Genomic DNA, 20,055 nt, shown 5'->3' with positions numbered 1-20,055 from the left:
CCAGGCTGAAGTAACCAAGTGATTAAACCTTCCAGTGACCACTTTTGCTTGGTCTCTTCAATTAGACCTAGCTGATTTTATTTTGTGGATTAGAACATTAAACCTGCTTTGGAAGTAAGCATGTTTAGTTTATTCATGAAGTGAGATCAGATGTTAGACTGATGGCAGGTTACAGTTTGGAAATTGTTTTGTAAAGAGGAATGTTTTTATGCCAGTCTCCATAATACAAAGATTTCTTAAAAGGCCTGAATGGCAGGGCAGGAAGCTGGAAGAGTTTGCAGTAAATTCATTATTTTGGATTTCACAAGGTCATTGTATGAAATAGGCAGCCATAAACTAGTTGTTAACCCTTTGGTCACAAGTTGGAAGCAGTACAAAATTGTACACTAATTAACATACTTTCTGAATATAAGACAAAAAGAAAACAGGCACTTTTGTAATATTTCGTTTACAGACTGTCTTCATGGGTGGTAGTCTCTGACTCTATCTGGATATAAAGATGAGCCTGAAAGTCAGTACATTTTTAACATTTATGTCACAGATGAAGGGATCTTTTGAGGGTTTTGTCTGGAGGCTACAAAAGAGAGGAAGAACATCAAGGGTTTTTGTTCTTGTTTTTCACTTTATAATACCTATGGTATTTACCCTACATGGTCTCATCTCAGCACCCAGTAATGTCATGAAAGATACTCAATTGTACAATATATAACAAACCTTCATTTTTCTTGAAATTTCTAGTAATATCATAGTCACAAGAGTAAAGACCAAGTGAATTGTTCATGTCATTTTCAGATGGAATCTGAAGGTGAAGTTAATGTGTGTTTCGCATTAATCTGTATATATTCTCCATGACAGAGTTGTCCCTGTCTTTTTTCTTCTCATGCAACTGTTACAAGCTTCTTTGCTGGCTTCATTTTGTGGATGAAAGAAGTATGGTATTGCAGAAACCACTTTTGGATATGAAAAAAATCATAGGCGCTCATGGGAAGTGACCATAGCTCAGTAGTAAAATATACACTTTCCAGGCAGAAGGCCCAGAACCATAGCATCTCTGGTTAAAGGACCACAGGTGGTAGGTGTGGGGGAAGAATCTGTGAACCTGGATAACCACTGTCAAAGGAGACAATTCTGAGCTAGATGGGTCAGTGGTTTGATTCAATGTAAAGCAGTTTTGTAGGTGCATTCAGTTGACACATGTAGAAGTTTATTCTCGCCAGACATAACTAAGTTTTGTTACAAGACTCTAATGAAAGATTTTATTGAAAGCCATAAGAAAGGACCAAAGAATTAGAGACTTTCTCTGGCTTTTGTACAAAGGACAACCCAATGCTACTGATAGTTTTAAATTCACTGTAACTATCCTTTACATATGAACAAAGATAAATCACATGATATGTCTAATCACATGATATGTCTAATATGCAACATCATTTTATAGCAAGAGAAAAACAGGGCTTAGTTACAACTTTGTTTTGAAACATCCAGGCTGCGTTCAGACTGGCAGTTTGTCCCGATAGCCAAATGTTTCAGGAGCGTTTCACTAGCAGATTAAAGGGGCAGGTTCACGCAGGCACAGCTGTCTGACTTTAAAAGTACCTGGTGGAAGTGTTAGCAAACCATGTGGAGAGCGGGTTGATTCCGGTTCCCTGATGTGTGAACGCAAGCGCTGTAAGGTGGGAACAACCCGCAGACATTGATAATAGGCGCTGGCTGTTTCCGCGGCAGGTGCCCATGCACATAGGCGCATGCAGCAGAGTGTAGAAACAGCCGCTAACAGCCCACCAGGGGCGGGCCAACAGTGCGAACACTCCCTTGCGCTTCCTCCACGGTATCCTCCCGCTTCATTTGCTACAGTGTGAACAGGAATACCGCGAACAAGCCGTTCCGAGTCTGTTCCAGGTCTTCTTTGATGCGACTCCCTAGTGCTGCAAATTGCCAGTCTGAACGTGGCCCCAGATGAGTAGAAGCAAACCACAGCAACCTTACAGAGCTACCTTCAGCACTAAACCCACAGGTTTAGTGCTGAAGGTAGCTCTGTGAGGTTGCTGTGGTTTGCTTCTTCTCATCTGGATGTTTCAAACCAAAGTTGTAACTGAGCCCTGTTTTCCTCTTGCTATAAAATGATGTTGCATGACTTCAGGTCTTTTCAGAGCTGATGGTAGGAACTCCAGCATTGTCCTCAGGCTGTTGTTCTACTTCTGAATAGTGTTCCTGCCATCAGTGTTGGTGTGCAAGCTTTGCATGTAGCTCCCATGTTGTCTTGTTTGTCTTGCTTCCTGCTTTTTACACACTGCTGACTTTGTGGAGTGAAGGAATGAATGGAAGAAAGCCGTGCAGGAAAGTGCCTCCTGGATTGTTGATCATGCACATGTGTTTGCCTCACCTTAAATGCATTTAGTAAAGATCATAATATATTATAAATAAAACTTTACAATATTACAAGGAAAAGTCCATCATTCTCAATGAGCACCCGGATATAAGCTCATTTTGTCCCAATCTTCCTCAGGACTAATCCTATTGTATTAAAAGGTGTCAGCCTGTTGATACAGCTCAATGATATGTTAGGAGCAAACCAATGCTTAACTTCTTTATTTTCTTCAAATTATCGTCTGTATTATGCTGGCTTAAATGCTCTCCATAAACACTGTATTAATATTTATAGTGGTAGCAAACCAGTCCTCTTTTCTACCCGGCTGGAAGCCTTCAGTTTTAAATTTGGATGGCAAAATGCTCTCTCAGTGTTCATGGAGAGCATTTAAGCCAGCATAATACAGAAGGCTTTTGCACCTAGTTAAAGAAGACAAGACTGCTTGCTCCTAATACAAACACTTGAAATGGAACCAGAAGATAATCTGAAGAAAATAAAGCAGTTAAGCATTGGTTTTCTCTTAACATAACACTGAGCTGTATCAGCAAGCTGACACCTTTCAATACAATAGGATTAGTCCTGAGGAAGATTGGGACGAAATGAGCTTATATCCGGGTGCTCATTGAGAATGATGGACTTTTCCTTGTAATACTGTAAAGTTTTATTTATAATATAATATGATCTTTACTAAATGTCATAGTTATTCATATCACAGTGTTTGCCTGGTTGTTCGTTGAATTTCCTATATGGATACCTGTGATCCCTTCTTGGTTTTTTTCTCCTTAAATGCAAGCAAGTATCGTAGAAGTTATTACATATCTGTGCTGCACAGGTTCCTTATTGAGCTCCTGCTGTCATACATAGTTCTACCCAGGGGTCATTTGGGGGGGACGTGGGGGGACGCCATCCCCCCGGGTGAGGTGCGGGAGGGCGGGGCCTGGAGCTCCCTGCTGGTGCCTGCTGGAGGTCGCCGCCGGCTGTGGGGAGGACACACTTCCGGTGATGTCAGGGGGTGTGGCATATGCTAATGAGTTATGCTAATGAGTCCCCCTAGCTCTTTTTCTACGAAATGACCCCTGGTTCTACCCATTCTAAGTGACTGAGGATCCTGGAGTCAGAAAAAAGCTCATGCAAAGGAATGATAAGAAATCATCAGTCATTTACATATATCTCTTAATTCCCACTCTCCACCAGGAAATGCCTCAGACATGGAGGTTCCTTTGTTGGTTATCGTAGCAGGATTTTTTGAGTTATCGTTTCAAGCCATTTAAGATAGTTGTCATCATCATATCTATTGACATGAGTTATTGGTTGTAGTACAAACTTCCTTTTATTCATTCTAAATATACTGCCAGTTTAATCCCATTCCAAGTTTAATATTATGAAAAATATAATCCCCTACACTAACTGTATTTTTATAAACTTCCATCTTATACCCCATTTCATTTTTTCCCCCAAACTCAAATGTCATGATCTGTTTAAGTTTTCCTGTATAGAAAAAAATGTTCCAGCTCTTTTTTTAGCTGCCCTTTCTTTCCCTTGTATTAGTTCTATGATCCCCCCCCTTTTTTTTGGGGGGGGAAAGGGTGGGAGAACTGCATATACCATTCTGAAGCTGTATGTATATAAGAGGGATCAAATGCTGATATCTTTGCTGTTTTCAGTGCTTTCTACAATGAACATACTTCCTACATGAGTTTTCCACTATGGGTTGAATCCAGCCAGCCTTTCCACTTAATCTTGCCCAGTTCCCTTTTTTATTACAGCTTCCTTTCACACATGGCTTTTGTATATACAGGCCCTGGCAGAGCCTGTTTCGTGAACAAACAGACCCCCTCCTTCCTAGTGGAAGAGTTGGATGGATTCAACCCTAGGACCCCAAGATACCTTTCATGGTTGTCACAGTCACATTAAAATATAGGTGAAGTAAGAATTGTTTTATTTGGTTCCACAGTTTACTATGTTGCATTTTCCCTGAATATCATCTCTTGTTCAGAGAGAGAGAGAGAGAGAGAGAGAGAGAGAGAGAGAGAGAGAGAGAGAGAACATTCCCTTATTTTCAGCTTTCTTTTTTAATAGTATGAACAACTCAGACTATAAAGAAAATTCAAAATACTGAAAAATATGTTCTAATGACATATATAAATTTATTACAAATGTCCTTTCTTATAGTATTACATTATCTGTCAGGTAACCTTATCAAAACACCATTAGTTAGTTTCCTACTCGCTATACTAGGATCTGATAAATCACTTGCAAGGAACATTCTTGGTGTTTTTAATTGGAGGGCACAGACATACTTCGTATAAAAATAATAAAAACTTTACCTACAAAATGACATTTCAAACATGTTATTAATTCATTCCATATATACTCTTGTGCTTTCAATGTCCTGTAGCAGTGACGGACAGTCATTCATGTTTGAAACCAAATTAAAAATGTGCTCAGCATTTCAAAATATAATCTGACAAGGTTATATGTTTTGCCCTTGTACAATTTCTCTACTTTTTTTTTTTTTAAAAAAATTGTCATTAACTTCCCTTTTTTCATTTAGTAATCATCTAGATAATGAATATTGAAGTGAATATCAGCAACCATTTTTCACATTCTGCCAACTGAGAAAAGTAAATTATCCTCTGTAATTTTGGGATGAAAATTTTACAAAACACCTTACATATGTTTGAACCACCTAAAGCTATATTGTCATACTCTTACAAGCAGGGGTCATTTCCTGCAGGAGCGCACAGGAGTGGCGCTCCGGCAGTAAAGAGCCCAGGGGGCGGGCACATGCAACAAGCCCCACCCCCTGCTCTCAGCAGCCCTCAGTCAGAGCAAGAAGCAGCCAGGTAAATTGCAGAGCCCCTCCCCGCCCCCCCGGTCCAAAACAGTCCAGTGGCACCTTTAAGACCAAGTTTTATTCAGGTACAAACTCTCCCTCCTCTGTGAGAGCAGATCTGCACGTTCTCCCCCCCCCCAATAGCTGGCAATCCAAAAGAGTCTAGTGGAGCCTGAGCGGTGGGTGTTGCCTTCTGACACACTTTCAGTGATGTCAGGGGGTGTGGTATATGCAAATAAGTTGTGCTAATGAGTCATGCTGATGAGCTCCTGCATCTCTTTTTCTACAAAATGACCCCTGCTTGCAAGTATGAAAGGTATGTTTTCCCACATATTGCCTTGCTAGATGGTTAAAATGATGACTCAGCGTAGACAACAGAAGAAATCTGAAAGATGTCATGTAGCATTTTAAATCTGTTGAGTCTGCTTATCAACATCTATAGTTCATAAGGAAACAAAATTATTTCTCAAAATGTATTCCGTTTTATAGAACTCTGTTTGGTCTGAGCTTTGTCAGATCAGGACTAATGTGGCAGAGGACTTAACTTGTTCATTTTTATGCTCTTTTTCATCTGCTATCTGCCCTTTAATTATGGCAACCTTATAGTCATATACATTTTATTTTTTTTAATAATTACAACCCCCCCCATCAGAAAAGAAATAGAAAATATAACAGTAATTGTGGCAAGTCTACAGATAATCATCTGTAAAGGGTTTCCAAATATTAAAAAAATGCCGATATGCAATTGTTGTCTATGTGCCATACATTCAAATGTTGGTAAATTTGTAAAGTCCTCAATCCACTGGATTATGCAAGATGGTCATTTATCTCTCCAATGTTGCAATATATGTGTTTTAGCAACAGTAAGGGCATGGAGGGTCCATTTTGGTTGACCATCAGTTATCCTCCAGAAAACAGGCAAATAGTTTTAAAATACATAAGCATCCTCAAAGTTCAATGAGTATTCTGATACAAAATTGATATGAGGAACTAATGCCATATTTATATACAAATCTGATTTTTTTTAAAGAAAGAAGCATATGTAAGTCTTTGTACGTACTAGAATTCCATGATATTGGCTTTTTTTAGGATTTCATCTGCTTCTAAATTCATAGATTTGCTACGATTCCATGGTAACTAATGCTCTAAATGTACAACTTTTAACCTTGATCACATTAAATATGATTTTTTTCTGTTACATAAAAAACCTGTTCTTTTTACAGTAAATTTAATGCAGCATTTCCTTTAAATTCATTTCAGTATCTGTCATTGCCTGCCAAAGTGGGAATTCATTGTAGAATCATAAATTAATTACCCTTTATACTAAATGAAATAAGAATCCCAAATATGCAGTATCAGGAAATTTAATTGTGTTTCTCAATTGCTTATCCAATGCATTGGAAACTGAATCAAGAAAGAAAAAAGCAGCCAAAGGTTGCTAAATGTAGCGCATAACATGGATTTTGAACTTTACTTAATGATCTGAGTGTTTATGACTATGAAATAAATGCACCATTTCAAGAATTATGGTAGAATTATAAAACATTAAAATTCTAATTAATTTTGGTCAGAACCATGCATTGCACACATTTTGCCTAAAATGTTTTTTCACTATGACCAGCATTGTCAGTAACTGAGATCAATTTGTCCTTGTCGTACAGTATATAGTTGGAAGTGAAACTATAGTTTCATTGTGGTTCATTAGCATACTACCTTTAATGTGCTTATAGTTAGAGGAAAGTTTAGACTATGTGGAAGAAAGTGCAGACATGTATTTAATGTCATCGAGATGTAATAAGGTTACTGTACAGGTCTTTGCCCACCCAAGCCAGTCCAGGAAGGGGAAGGAATCCTGTACTTTTCAGTACATTAAACAACAAACCTATACCATCTCTGGTCTTCACAACAATATGCCACCAGAACCTCTTTTCACTAGTCCCTGCCTTTCCTAAGGGAGAGATTCCCTTAGTTGGCATCTGGGACAAAACACATTAGCAACTCAATATAGAGATGCACACTCTTACCAAGGTAGCATGTGTGGGGAGCGTTAGGCTACAAGATCTAGGCTTGGAATGTAAGTTACAACATCAGAGACCCATTAGAAATAAGAATAATTTTTATTCAGTACAGAGCATAGCAAAACAGACTATATAAGATTACTGAAAACAAGAAAAAACCTATGGCTCTGTGCCTTAACTACACATTAAAGATATTCATAGTTACCAGTGAAGTGTCCATATTCCAAGAGTGTCCAAGGTATAGAGTCCAATTAGACACCAAGGGATTTTGAAGAGAAATCCCATCCTTGCACCCATGTGCTCCAGTTCACAAAGCAACTCTTTGTCTCTCACGAGGCAGCATTTCCAGGTGCAATAAAACAGGCAGCAAGAGGAAGAAGGGAGAACTAAGCAAGAGAGCAGCCAGAGCAAGCAAGAGGGTCACTCCCAAAATGATCCTGGAATTATAGCCCAATCTAATCGCAATCAGCTGTGGCCATCAGCCAATCACGAGTGGATGGGGTGTGTGGCCAATTGTTGGTTGCCATAGCTGCAACACAGGAATGGCTAGAAGTTTGGAGACCACGCCTGCAGTCATATGACCCAAACTCCAGCTTCTCCATTGCCTACGTGACTTGTTGCATGTGGGCTAGAGCCAGGAGCCATCAGGTCTGGCTCTTCCACTTAGAGGTGTGAAAGAATGTGTGGTTATATGGCATGGCTATTGTAGTTCAGGCCATTTGGTATGCCCTGGACCATTTGGCCTGCAACAGGAAACAGAGACAGCATGGTATCAAAAGACATCACAGGAGAAGGCATGTGGCTATAGAAGCAGAAAGCAACATTTCTATACAGTTACAATGACTGAAATCTAATATTAGATGGCTGTTGCACCCATATACTTTAGGTTTCCTAGAGCATAGTCTGAACAAAGCACACCTCATGGAACAGGAATATCAGTCTGACTCCCTCTTCCAAGATGATAATCAGTATCTGCCACAGGCTCACAGTTTTAGGAAGGACCAGTCCCGGGTCTGGAATAGGGTTCTTGCTCTGTTTGCTGTACTATGTATGTAGACAGGAGAGGCTCCATGTTTATGGGCTGTAAGACTCTGCCCACCCTAACAAGTTGCCTTCGTGAAGGAAGGACTGTGTTCCAGTCCCCCAAGTCCAAGTTGAATAGCAGCAACACAGGCCTCTGGTATACAGTCCTGGGATCCTTCAAAGGAAATCTATCAGGACCTAAGATGGCAAGACAGAACAATCTCTTTTTTGAACCAGCCTCACCTTCCCATTCTTGGCATTAGTGGAGCAGATGAAGAAGATGGATAACCAAATAAGGCTCTCCCAAGATTACTACAAATGGATTCTATATATTCAGAAGAGCAAGGCAGAAGAGGTCTTGTCTGTCTCCAAACCAAGAGGATAAATTAGGTTCTCTCAGGCAGAGCCAGGGGCTCATTTCCTGTCCTTTGGGATTGCCTCTCCCATTGGAGAAGGCAGCAACTTATAAAGCATGACTTCTCTACTGGTGAGGGTCTCCTCCTCCCCAGACCAGCTAGGGGAACAGGTTTTAGAGTGAGTTCTTCAGCGCTCCTACAATAAATCAACTTGTAGTACAAGAAAGAATTCCTTTCACTTTCATTTTTGCTCTCCCAATACAGATATTATGAAAGGCCTTGGGATCCCATACTGGAAGGGAGGAGGAGCCATGTAGGTGCTCCCCACTTAGCTAGCTAGCATGGGGCAGTCACCTAACCACGCAGTTCATATATGTACAAGACAATGTTTATATATATTGTGTGTGTATAAAATGCATGTTTCATTGATCCATAACCCTGTGTTTGTAGTGTAATGTTCCATCTGGATGTGGCTTAAATTAAATAGATTTATTCTTTAGGCTATACAGATACTTCTGGCATGGTGCATCTCAGCTACCCTGCACTGAGACAGGAGGTGGGATTAAGCTGGAAGGGACATTTAGGAACCATCCAGATCTATAGTAACTTCTTTCCCATTAAGCCTATCTAATACCTTCAGAAGTAAGCAAATAAAATGTTCCAAACACCAAAAGAAGCTTCATATTTCTTTCAGTAGAGCAGACTTGGCTGTACTTGTAAGGTTCCAGTCACCACCTGCCCAGCTGAAAATCACAACTGTGATGGCAGCCATCCAAAAGGGCCACTCTGCAGAGAGACTTCCTCCAAAGCTAAAGAGGAGGAGAAACAGATGGAGACTACAAGAGCTGGCATAAAATCCTAGAATGGTAGTGAAAAGTAAATGAATTTTGGCTTGGAGGCGTCTGCAGTAGTACACACATCCCTACATCCCTTTTTATTGGAATTAGGAGCGAGTTAAATGGAATACAGAATTTGGCAGACCGCTTTTTTAAGCCTTGAAGTTTTTGTATCAGCACAAATTAAAGGAGCCCATTTTTGAGATAAACATGCAGGTGTTCATAGACCCTAAAAGGTTCTTTGTTAAATCTAAAATAGTAATGTTGCTAATCTAACATGGTCTTGCATTGCCATCTAGAGTACTGTGTTAGTATGACATAATTTTAATACTCTTCTCAGTGTCTCTTTTCAGATTAGGGTAGCTCTTTGTGCTGAACAAATGAGGGTATACGTGGCTGCAGTTGTTAATTGAGGTCAATTCTTACTGGCACTAAAAGGTTACTTTGCTCACAGTCTCAGTTTTAAAACCATGAGATTTGAAAGATTCATTGTTGGGATATTGTTTGGGGTTTGACAGTGAGAATTAATGGAGATACACAATGAAAGGTAGGATTGTCAGCTTCTCAGTGGCCCCAGAGGGTGCATTTTCTTGATGGCTGGTTCAGAATATTTCATGAAGTAAATGTCAAACTTGTCAAGCTTGTCACTATGAAAATGATCCATGTAGCGAGGGTCTCCTTTCCTTGGGAAATAAACAGCTGCCTTATCACTAAATAGATGCGGTGACAGGAACCTGCCATCTATCATAAGAAATTTATATTTGCTTGTAATATCCAGTGCTAAAGAAGTGTTCCAGTCATATTCTCTTACTGTGCTTCATTATAAGGTTTGTCAGCCACACTTTTTAAAGGAGATAACATGAAACAGGAAAGGAACCCTGTGCGACTGAGAGTTCAATGTGTTCTCCATGCTGATTTAACTGTTAGATTGATTTATCCCTGAATCCGTTGCCCTTTGAGTACGTTTGCTTTCAAATTTGGCATGTTACGTTGAGCAGGTAAGAAATTTATGGGCACAAAAGAAAAGCAAAATGCAGAATCTGTGTCCTCTGAGGAAATACTTTGAACATTTTAACAAGGGATGACAGTATAGTGTCTGTTACATAACTGCTAAACTACATTAGTGGAACCAATATAGTTCATATTACAGTGTGCAGAGCCTGCTTAGGGAAGGCATGTTCAGCTCATCTACATATTTCTTTTTGAGAATGTTTGGATGGGCCAAAAATAATCGGATTTTTCTCTGTATATTAGATTATTTTGATTTTCAGATGTAATAGTAAGAGTCCATTCATCTCTGAAGGGGGCTTTACCACATATTTTCTTTTATAACCATTGTTCTACATTCTGTGTTGTTTTCTCTAACCTGTTACACTTGGGCTACTCTGATCCTTCACAGCTCAGGAGTTGAAGCTGCTACTCTGGTTTTGTACAGTTTATTTCTTAATTGTTGTTAATAGTTCACGTGCCTTCCTCAAGGTGTTGCAAGATAATGTGGAATTCTTAAGCATTCAAAGTGGAATGTTTCTGGAAAATGGGATCACACACACACATGCACCCATTTTCCCTAGGTGTGTATTTCTTTTTTGCTGTTGTGATTGCTGTGTGGAATGCTGCTGCAGCTGCAGAGACAACTGTTACAGGCACCTGTTGGGTATTGTTCGTCATGTGATTAGTGTCCAGTGACACAGGTTTTGTCCCAGATGTATTCTACCGTGCTGCAAATCTTTTATTGTTCTGTGGACACAACATGATCCTTTTTGTACAATTTTTGCAAGAAAACAGTCATCTAACCACATTTTATCATGCTGTTTAACAACCTAAACAGCATGATAAAAAGCAGAGACATCACCCTGCCAACAAAAGTCCGCATGGTCAAAGCAATGGTATTCCCAGTAGTCATGTATGGCTGCGAGAGTTGGACTATAAGGAAGGCCGAGCGCCGAAGAATAGATTCATTTGAACTATGGTGCTGGAGAAGACTCTTGAGAGTCCCCTGGACTGCAAGAAGATCAAATCAGTCAATTCTAAAAGAAATCAACCCTGACTGTTCCCTGGAAGGCCAGATAATGAAACTGAAGCTCAAATACTTTGGCCACCAAATGAGAAGGGAGCACTCACTGGAGAAGACCCTGATGCTGGGAAAGATTGAAGGTCAAAGAAGACGGGGACGGCAAAGGATGAGATGGTTGGACAGTGTCATCGACGCAACGAACATGAAATTGAGCACACTTCAGAGGACAGCGGAAGACAGGAGGGCCTGGCGGGAGCTGGTCCATGGGGTCGCGAAGAGTCGGACTCGACTGTGCGACTGAACAACAACAACAAACCACATTTTAATGGCTAACAGCAGCAGTGCCTGTCCCACAAACGAACACTTGCACTATTTCATGAAGCATTTTGTTTTAATTTTTAAATGCCCCTCAGAATCTGTTCTATACATACATTGTCAGAGTTCTTAAACCAAGCAGCAGGCAGCAGCACACCAGTCCCCTTGCAGCAGTTCATGTATAGATAGAAATTGTCCATTATTCACTGCTTAGCCTCTGAGTTCTCTTTAATTTTTTATTGTTGCTATATCTCTCTAGTTGTGGTTGTGTGTGTGTCTGTGTCTGTGTTAAGTGCCATCAGGTTGCTTCTGACTTATGGTGACCCTGTGCATGAATGACCTCCAAATCGTTAACAGCCTTGCTTAGGTCTTCCATGAGAGCCAGTTTGGTGTAGTGGTTAAGAGTGACAGACTCTAATCTGGAGAACTGGGTTCAGTTCCCCACTCCCACTCCTTCACATGAAGCCAGCTGGGTGATCTTGGGCCAGTCACAATTCTTTCAGAGCTCTCTCAGCCCCTAAAAACAAGTCTAGTTCACCACTAGCGTAACACTAAGAGCTAGAACTTGCAGCTGCCAGACAATCTTAGGAACTCCTGGCTATTCTACACACGATGCCAGATGATCATGTCTTGCAAACTGAGGACCATGTCTTCCTTGACTGAGTCCATCTCATGTTGAGTCTTCCTCTTTTCCTGCTACCTTCAACTTTTCCCAGCAGGGTTGTCTTTTCCAGTGAGTCTTTTCTTCATAATGTGACCAAAGTACAATAGCCTCAGCTTCTAGGGAGAGTTCAGGCTTGATTTGATCTAGAACCCACTTATTTGTCTTTTTTGGCTGTCCACGGTATCCGAAAAACTGTCCTCCTACTCCACATTTCAAATAAATCAACTTTCTTCCTGTCAGCTTTCTTCATTGTCTAACTTTCACACTAATACATGGTAATGGGGAATACTATGGTATTAATCTTCTTGATCTTGACCGCCAGTGATACACCTATAGCTATTTTAAAATAATTTTTAATAAGACATGGCATAATTTCCTAGGTAGATGGATGCAGTAGTGATAGAATTGTAAGGTGTGTTTTTTCTTTTACAGCGTACCTAGCAAGGTATGTTGCCTGTTATTTTTGGTTCCGTGAAATCTGTGATATGTGTCTTATATCTGATTTGCACAGAAAGGAAAATTACAGGTATGGTTTATAGCACATATTTCTGCAATTGGGTTTTTACCAGGATCACGAATTGATTGATTGATATACGTTTTAGTCTATGTATAGAATTCTCTTAGTTCCTGTTGAGATAATAGTTGTCTGACACTTCTTTCTTCAAGTCTACATGTAATCTTCTGATTTAAGGACAGAAAATTGTCTTCTAGTTTACAAGGGGATGATGGAAGTTAGCACTCAAACCTATCTGTTTGGTTCAGGTCAGTCTTATCTTTCCCCTTCCCTCCCTTCCTACCAAGTTTTCTCAGCACAGTGGAACTTTCATTACTTTTGTACCTGCAAGAAATCTAAAACAGTATGTTTGACTGTGTAGCTGTTCGTCAAGCAGTGGTAAGCAGTAGGAAACAACTTTGTAGCCAAAAGATTTGAGCAAGTTTCTTTCACTAATCAAAATGGGGAAAATTCTCTTCCGCTCCATATGTCATACATAGAAATTGGTTGTGTTTGACGTTCTGCTCTGCCTCATTTCCAGTTGTTTACAGAGTGTGTATCATTTCAGAACTGGGATATGCACAGTTTTCTCCTTCTTCAGCTTTCCATTACTACTTTTTTTAATATTTCCCCATTTCCAAGTATGATGCATATCTGCTCCATGCCCCATTTTAAAGAAAAAAATGCACATTTTTTAAATAGAGGGTGAAACACTGACCTCTCCTAGAGTTTGAGGTAGATGTTTTTGTTTTTAAGTTGCTAGAAAAAGAGAATACATGCATACTCTTCAAGCAAACAACTGAATAGCTTTAAATTGACTTAAGAAGTCTTCAAATGAACTAAGGCTGAAATTCTATGTCCACAGTTACTTGGGAGCTATTTTCTTAGAATCACAGAAGCCCTGCAAATGACTAAGAGGTTTACTTTTATTTTTTGCTTTGCCTATGCACGGAGGAAGGGCATTCGTCAAGTTACTTTATCTGATTAAATCCAGGCATTTTGTTTTTCAGAGAGGCAACTGTTTGTTCCCTTAGGATTGCTGAAAATAGTAATATATTAAGGGAAAAGGGAAGAAACTTATTAGCTTACATGGTCAGGGTGACATATGTCAGTGAGAATGTGGTCTAGTCTTTAATTCCATGCTATAATGGCCTGAGCATAAAGATGAAATATCCCTTCCACTGCTTCTCCTTTGTTAAAGGTGCTGCTGGCTTAGATTCTATAGTAGGTATAAATGAATATCCCCAGTCTGGGCAGAGACCAACATAAATGGCTCTAAGGATAAATGCTGATAAAGTAGCAAAGCTTCTCTTACAGGCTCAGAAGAAATACTGAGAATCTGGACAGAATGAAAACTGAAACAAGTTTTTTGACACATATGGTACAAACAACTGTGCTGGAAAATTAGCAAACTCAACTATTCATACCAATATCAAATATTCAACAATAATACACAATAGTGTAAATGCCACTAAAGACAGCAAAATATTCCAAGTGTCCACACACTGTGCAATGTCCTTCACTCAAGAACAGACAGGCAAGAGACTGGAGAAGCAAACTGAGATGTTAAGGCAGGTCTGGCAAACGTACAGCCACCTATATGTTCACATATGCCAAAGTCTGCTTCCTATAGCAAGGGATTTGGGCAGCCTATAATCTGAAGTTGAAGAGTGGACAGACATTTCACGCATGTCCGGAACAGGTCCCACCATGGCTATACAAACCATGTGGTTTGCGGCCAGAGGAGTTACAGTTTCACAGTCTAAGTGATGAATGGTTTGGGAGAAAGCTTCTGGCCTTAATTGTAGGGCAAGTGTTATTTTCTTTCTATGCTTGAAAAGAGAAGAGGGGGCAAGGTGTGCAGACAGATACACTACCTGATTGGCCAACATGGAGGAGGGTGATACAAAGTCCAGGGATTATTTCCAAACAAGATAAAAGAAACTAAATCTCTAAGAGGACAGGAGGTGTATCTGGCAGCACTTTTGGTTACCTCATTAAACTGAGGTTTTGGCTAGCAATTCGAACTGTCAAAATCAGTCTAAACTGAAACCTTTTAGTGACAAATACCAGTGTGAGAGAAGATTCTTTGGCAGGATATTAACACAACAGAGTACTTTTGTGATACATCTGAGAGGCCTTGATTTGTTAAGTACAAGGCAAGGCATTTCTCTGGAACTGCTATTACCCTCAGTAATTATGAGGAGTTTATGTAAAGTCCCATTCATTCTGCCGATTCTCCTGCCTTTGTTGTTGTCATAGGCTTGAAACGTTGACTCATTTATGCAAAGATAGAGAGAAGAGAAACTGATTGGGGGGGGTGGACTAAAACTGAGGCAGCTTGGTGCAACAAGCTGAATGCCCCCAAACCTTCCAATTAAAATTAGTTAACACTTAAAATTTCTATCTAACTGGACCACCTTGAGTTTCTCCAGCTATACACGCGAATGGATAAAAACTGTGTGAACCAACAGGTTATAGATATCAATGACCAACAGCAATGGAAATCACTGCTAATATCAGTGATCTGCTGGGTACATACATTGAAACTGCTTATCTACCTCCAAAATATTATGTTTATTGACCTTGGCTCTTTACTAGTCAAGGGTCCATGTGTGATGGAGCAGCTCTTCCATTAATCTAAGATTTGACTGAAAGGACACTAAGTTAGGATCAGCTTCCTCTGAAATCTGATTTGACGTCAACTAGAGAACTGACCACTGGGCAGGGTTTTCCCCTATCAATAGTTCTCTACTATAAGCAAATCTGATTTGTGCCAAATACAAGTGAGTGAGTGAAGAAAACCCATACAATAACTCCTAATCACGTGACTTCCTTTAGGATGAGAAGCTATATTGAATGTTGATGGCAATTAGTAAAGCAAATACATTAAACATGTTTAATCTTCAGTCTGTTCAGCATCATTCCTTTATAATTAGCCTAAATAGACCATTTAGCAGAAAGTTCAAACATTGCTAATCACTTCAGAAACAGCACCAGTTAAATATTCTGTATACAAAGAGCAAATGCTAGTTAAAAGTGCTGTGAAAAAATATTATCCAAGAATTCCATGGAACTCTAAGGCTGCAGTCCTCGGCAGCTACTTGCACAGATGCTAATCCTGTTTCACAGGCAGATACTTTTGAGAAATTGTGTGTGGGATCAAAAATAAATTGGTGTTAACTAGTTGTATACAGAATTCTCAGTAGCAAATTTTAGCATCTGGATTTTTGGTGACATTTCTCATGGGGACAGATAACTATTTTATAACAATTTTGCAAACCATTGTAATATAGTTTGACTCTAGTATTATAGATGGGAGTACATTTGATGTGATGCAACTACTTAGTTTTAGTTGTCTCAGCATAACTGGTTTGTACGTAGATCTGATTATAGCAATTAAATCTGTATTTTAATAGCCTGCAAAATGTTTTAAAAATTCTAATATAAGTATGAGGATAATTAATGCATTTGTTGTTGATGAGAGTAGTTTACAAGGAACTGCCAGAATTTCATGTCCTAGCTCCCATAATTAATTCTTTCGAGGTCACCATTTAACATTGGGCACAAGGCGCTATTCATTTCTATGGATGCCTAGCATTGTGATGTCACTTCATTTATTCAGGAGGCTCCGAAGAAGCTTGCCATGAATTATGAGCCCAACTTCTAGAGCTGAAGCTGTAGAATATTGTAAGCATGCGGTTGCCTGACATGCTCATGTTTCCTATTTTAGACCTGACTGATCTTCAGATAACATATGGCGGTACAAGTAATTGGAAAATTGGCAGACCTGTCAAGAAACCTTGCTAGATGGGACAAAAATACGATGCTGCAGCACATAAAGTGTCTCTGAAGTTAAATTTATTGTCTATCAAATGGTGAAGAAAACATATCTGGTCTCCAAAAAATGAAACACTTCTGTCCCAATGGCATATGCTGTTCAGAAGTAATGTTTAAGTACAAAGGAAGTTGTTGCATTTTACAAGCATTTAGTGAAAACTTCTGAACACCATCTAGAGAAATATGCTGAATTCTGTCTTTTTATTTCAAGGCTTTACTAGATTCCATCTTTATGGAATTTCATGAAGCAGCTAGTAAATGAGTTGATTCTAAGGACAGAACAGGGTTGTATTCACAATAGCACTTGGATTATATAGGAAACTGATATGCAGATCTTAAATTAGCATTTAAATTTTCTTCAAAGAAACAAAATCATGAATATAACATAGTTTAGTACTGCACACTTGATGCATGTCCATCCTACCTAGTTGCCATATAAAGTTGCCATAATTAAATTGTGGCTTGGTTCCCTTGCTCAGGGAGTGAAGATCTCCATTAATATTGATAAAAAACCATTAAAAATATTTTCTGGACTCATATGATTTGGGGGGGGGGGGTTGAACTTCCTTTTCCAGCCTAAGTGGTGACATAGCAATTTCAGGCTCTCGTGCATGAAATTGATTTTCTGGATCAATTTCAGTCTGGCTTATTGCCAGGTTTAAAATCTAAATGGGTTACCTTGTTGGATGATCTTTGTTGGGAGACAGAAAGAGGGAAGTGTGACCCAGTTAACTCCCTTTCTGGATCACTTAGAGGAGTTTGGAGTTAGAGGCACTGTGCTGTAGTGATTCTGCTATATATATCACAGAAAGATTCCAGAAAATAGTCAGGAGACAGTACTGTAAGACTGTGTGGTATTTGTGCTGCAGTCCTGCAGGGTTCCATTTATCCTTCAGGCATTTTAACATCTACATGAAATAACTGAGAATGGTCACCTAAAGCTGTGGGATGAGATGTCCACAATATGTACAAACGTTTGGCTCTGTTTCTCCTTTTTATCAGATCCAGGTATAGCAGTGAAGTCCTTGGATACCTATGTGGCCAACATCCATAATAGACTAGATATGGGCAAATAAACTGAAATTCAGTCTAGTTGCCTTGATAACGGAACAGGCACAGTATCTGATATATATATAAAAGCCCTGGAGTATTGGCACTTTCCGGCTCTCCCATTGGCTGTGCTGTGTGCTCCATCAGCCATTGGCCAATCAGCCGCCACTCAAGAGTACTTGTGTGCCATTGGATGAGTGCTGGGTCCGCTCCTGTCTCCCGCCTACTGTCAGCTTGGCCACTGTTCCCTCTCTGAATAAACTGCCAAAACAGCTGTCTCTCCTTATGAAGACGCTTCTCCTGCTTAGCGATGCCACAGCCAGTGTGGCATAGCAGTTAGTTCTTCAGAGCAGGGTCTGCCAGACCCAGGTTCTTGCTGTGGAAGCTGAGTGGGTGATTTCAGACCAGTCACAGACTTTCAGCCTCAGCTACCTCATGGGGTTGTTGTGCAGATCAAAAGGGGGAATGATGTCAGCTACTGTGGTCCCCATTACGAAAAAAGACTGTACTCCCTATGTAGAGGAGATGGAAAGCTGAAGTCAAAGGGGCAGATAAAGGTAGGTTGATGGTTGGCTGGGAAGGAGATAGGGTTGCTACCTCCAGGTTGAGAAATTCGTGGAGATTTGAGGGGTGGAGCCTGGAGAGGGTATGGTTGGAGGAGGGATGGGACCTCAGACAGGTACAATTCCATAAACTCCACCCTCCAAACCAGCCATTTCCTCCTGGGGAACCATTGTTGCCAATCTCCAGGGGAGGGCTGGAATTACAACTGTTCTACAGATGGCAGAGATCAGTTCCCCTAGAGAAAACAGTGGACTGTGTCATTATACCCTGCTGAGGCCACCACAGCAAATTGATGCTGAGTGCCCAAGGCCGGGGCACCCGCCTAGAGCCTCTTTCTAGAGCTCATTACATTTATTTCCACAACGGGCCTTATTCCTAGTATACAAATAAAGATTGAGTTCCTTATGGCTGAGGACATAGGAGCAGAGGATGGGGACCACAGTCCTCCTGAAAGGTAGGGTTTGTAGGCTGAGACTGTGTAATCCAGACTGGCTGTGGTTGCTTATGTGGTGAAAATGCCAGGTTTGTGTTCCACCAGCTTTGACAGATGCATCAGCTGAGTCCCCTCCTAGACAACAAAGATCTTACTACTCTCTTGGATGCCTTCCTAACTTCTTGATTAACTATTTTAATGCATACCACATAGGGCTGCTCTTGAAAGCCTATTTGGACATTTCAAGTGGTCCAGAATGTGGTGGCCATTTGCTGTCCTGGGCTGCTTGCAGGAAGAATATCACACACCAATTTTGCAAGAGCTTCCCTGGGTTATACTTCAGAGACTGCCTTCATCTACATGAATCACCTGGGAATTAAGATCTAGTCATGATGTGCTATTATAGGGTCTATGGGAGGGTAGGATTGTCATATTAACTGTGCATTCTTGATTGTAGCTCCTGTTCTGTGGAGCGCCCTCCAGTTCTATGCCCTTTGCACTTTTAAAATGTAGTACAGGTCTTTATTCTGTTATGCCATTTAAGTTTTTATTCTGTGTAGGACTTTTCGGGGGGGGGGGGTTTGCAGTGTATATATATATATACAGTGTATATTTCTAAAATGCAGTCTCTTGTTGGCTTTATTAAGAATATTGTTTTGCTGATTTTATTATTTTTGATTTTATGCTGCTAGGAAGTGGCAAAATTGAAAAGTAGCTTATAGACTGAAAATAAATACATCACACAAAACAGTTGCCCAGAAAGGTATATTTCATGTACAGGCAACAATGCTAAATGTATTTTTTTCTGAAGGCTCAATAAAACATCTCATATTTTTGTTTTACAGGAGGATGAAAATGAAGTGGATGGAAAAAATTCACCTCCAGAGCCAAACATGGAACAGAGAAATATGAAAAAATAGAAATTAATGTTGTCTCTGAAATACTTTCAAGTAGCGCTACAGTGATTGTGTCTCATTGTACATTTTTTAAAAAAACATTGTCAATAAAAGACATTGGAAATTAAAATATGTTCTTTGGGAAACTGTTTAATTGGCTCTCAATGACATTTATGATTATACAAAAACATACATTTTCAGTACTCAAGAAGGAAATAATTCTGTGTATAAAAGTTTTCAAGCTACAGGCAGAAGGGAAATGGAGTCCTCATCTCTGCTAATTTTTTCTATACAAAGTTGTTTAGCTTCTTAATTGTGTGATTTTAATGTGATATCCTAGAAGGCTAAA

The 20,055-nt window shown here is 39.9% G+C and overlaps 1 protein-coding gene across 5 annotated transcripts in view; it reads left to right on the top strand.

Moving 5' to 3' along the window:
- PHF14 (PHD finger protein 14) overlaps positions 1 to 19,761 on the top strand; it is a 177,269-nt gene extending 157,508 nt beyond the window's left edge. For all 5 annotated transcript variants that reach the window (XM_015429428.1, XM_015429429.1, XM_015429426.1 and 2 more), the window contains one exon: positions 19,656 to 19,761. In XM_015429428.1, the coding sequence (XP_015284914.1) occupies positions 19,656 to 19,730 (75 nt within the window). In that variant the 3' untranslated portion in view covers positions 19,731 to 19,761. The remainder of the gene's footprint in view (positions 1 to 19,655) is intronic.
- Positions 19,762 to 20,055: the final 294 nt, after the last annotated feature.

Source organism: Gekko japonicus, unplaced genomic scaffold (genome assembly GCF_001447785.1).
Source record: "Gekko japonicus isolate JY-2015 unplaced genomic scaffold, Gekko_japonicus_V1.1 scaffold163, whole genome shotgun sequence".
Taxonomy (NCBI): domain Eukaryota; kingdom Metazoa; phylum Chordata; class Lepidosauria; order Squamata; family Gekkonidae; genus Gekko; species Gekko japonicus.
Note: the sequence above shows the minus strand (reverse complement) of the source record. Positions and strands in the feature narration are given on the sequence as shown.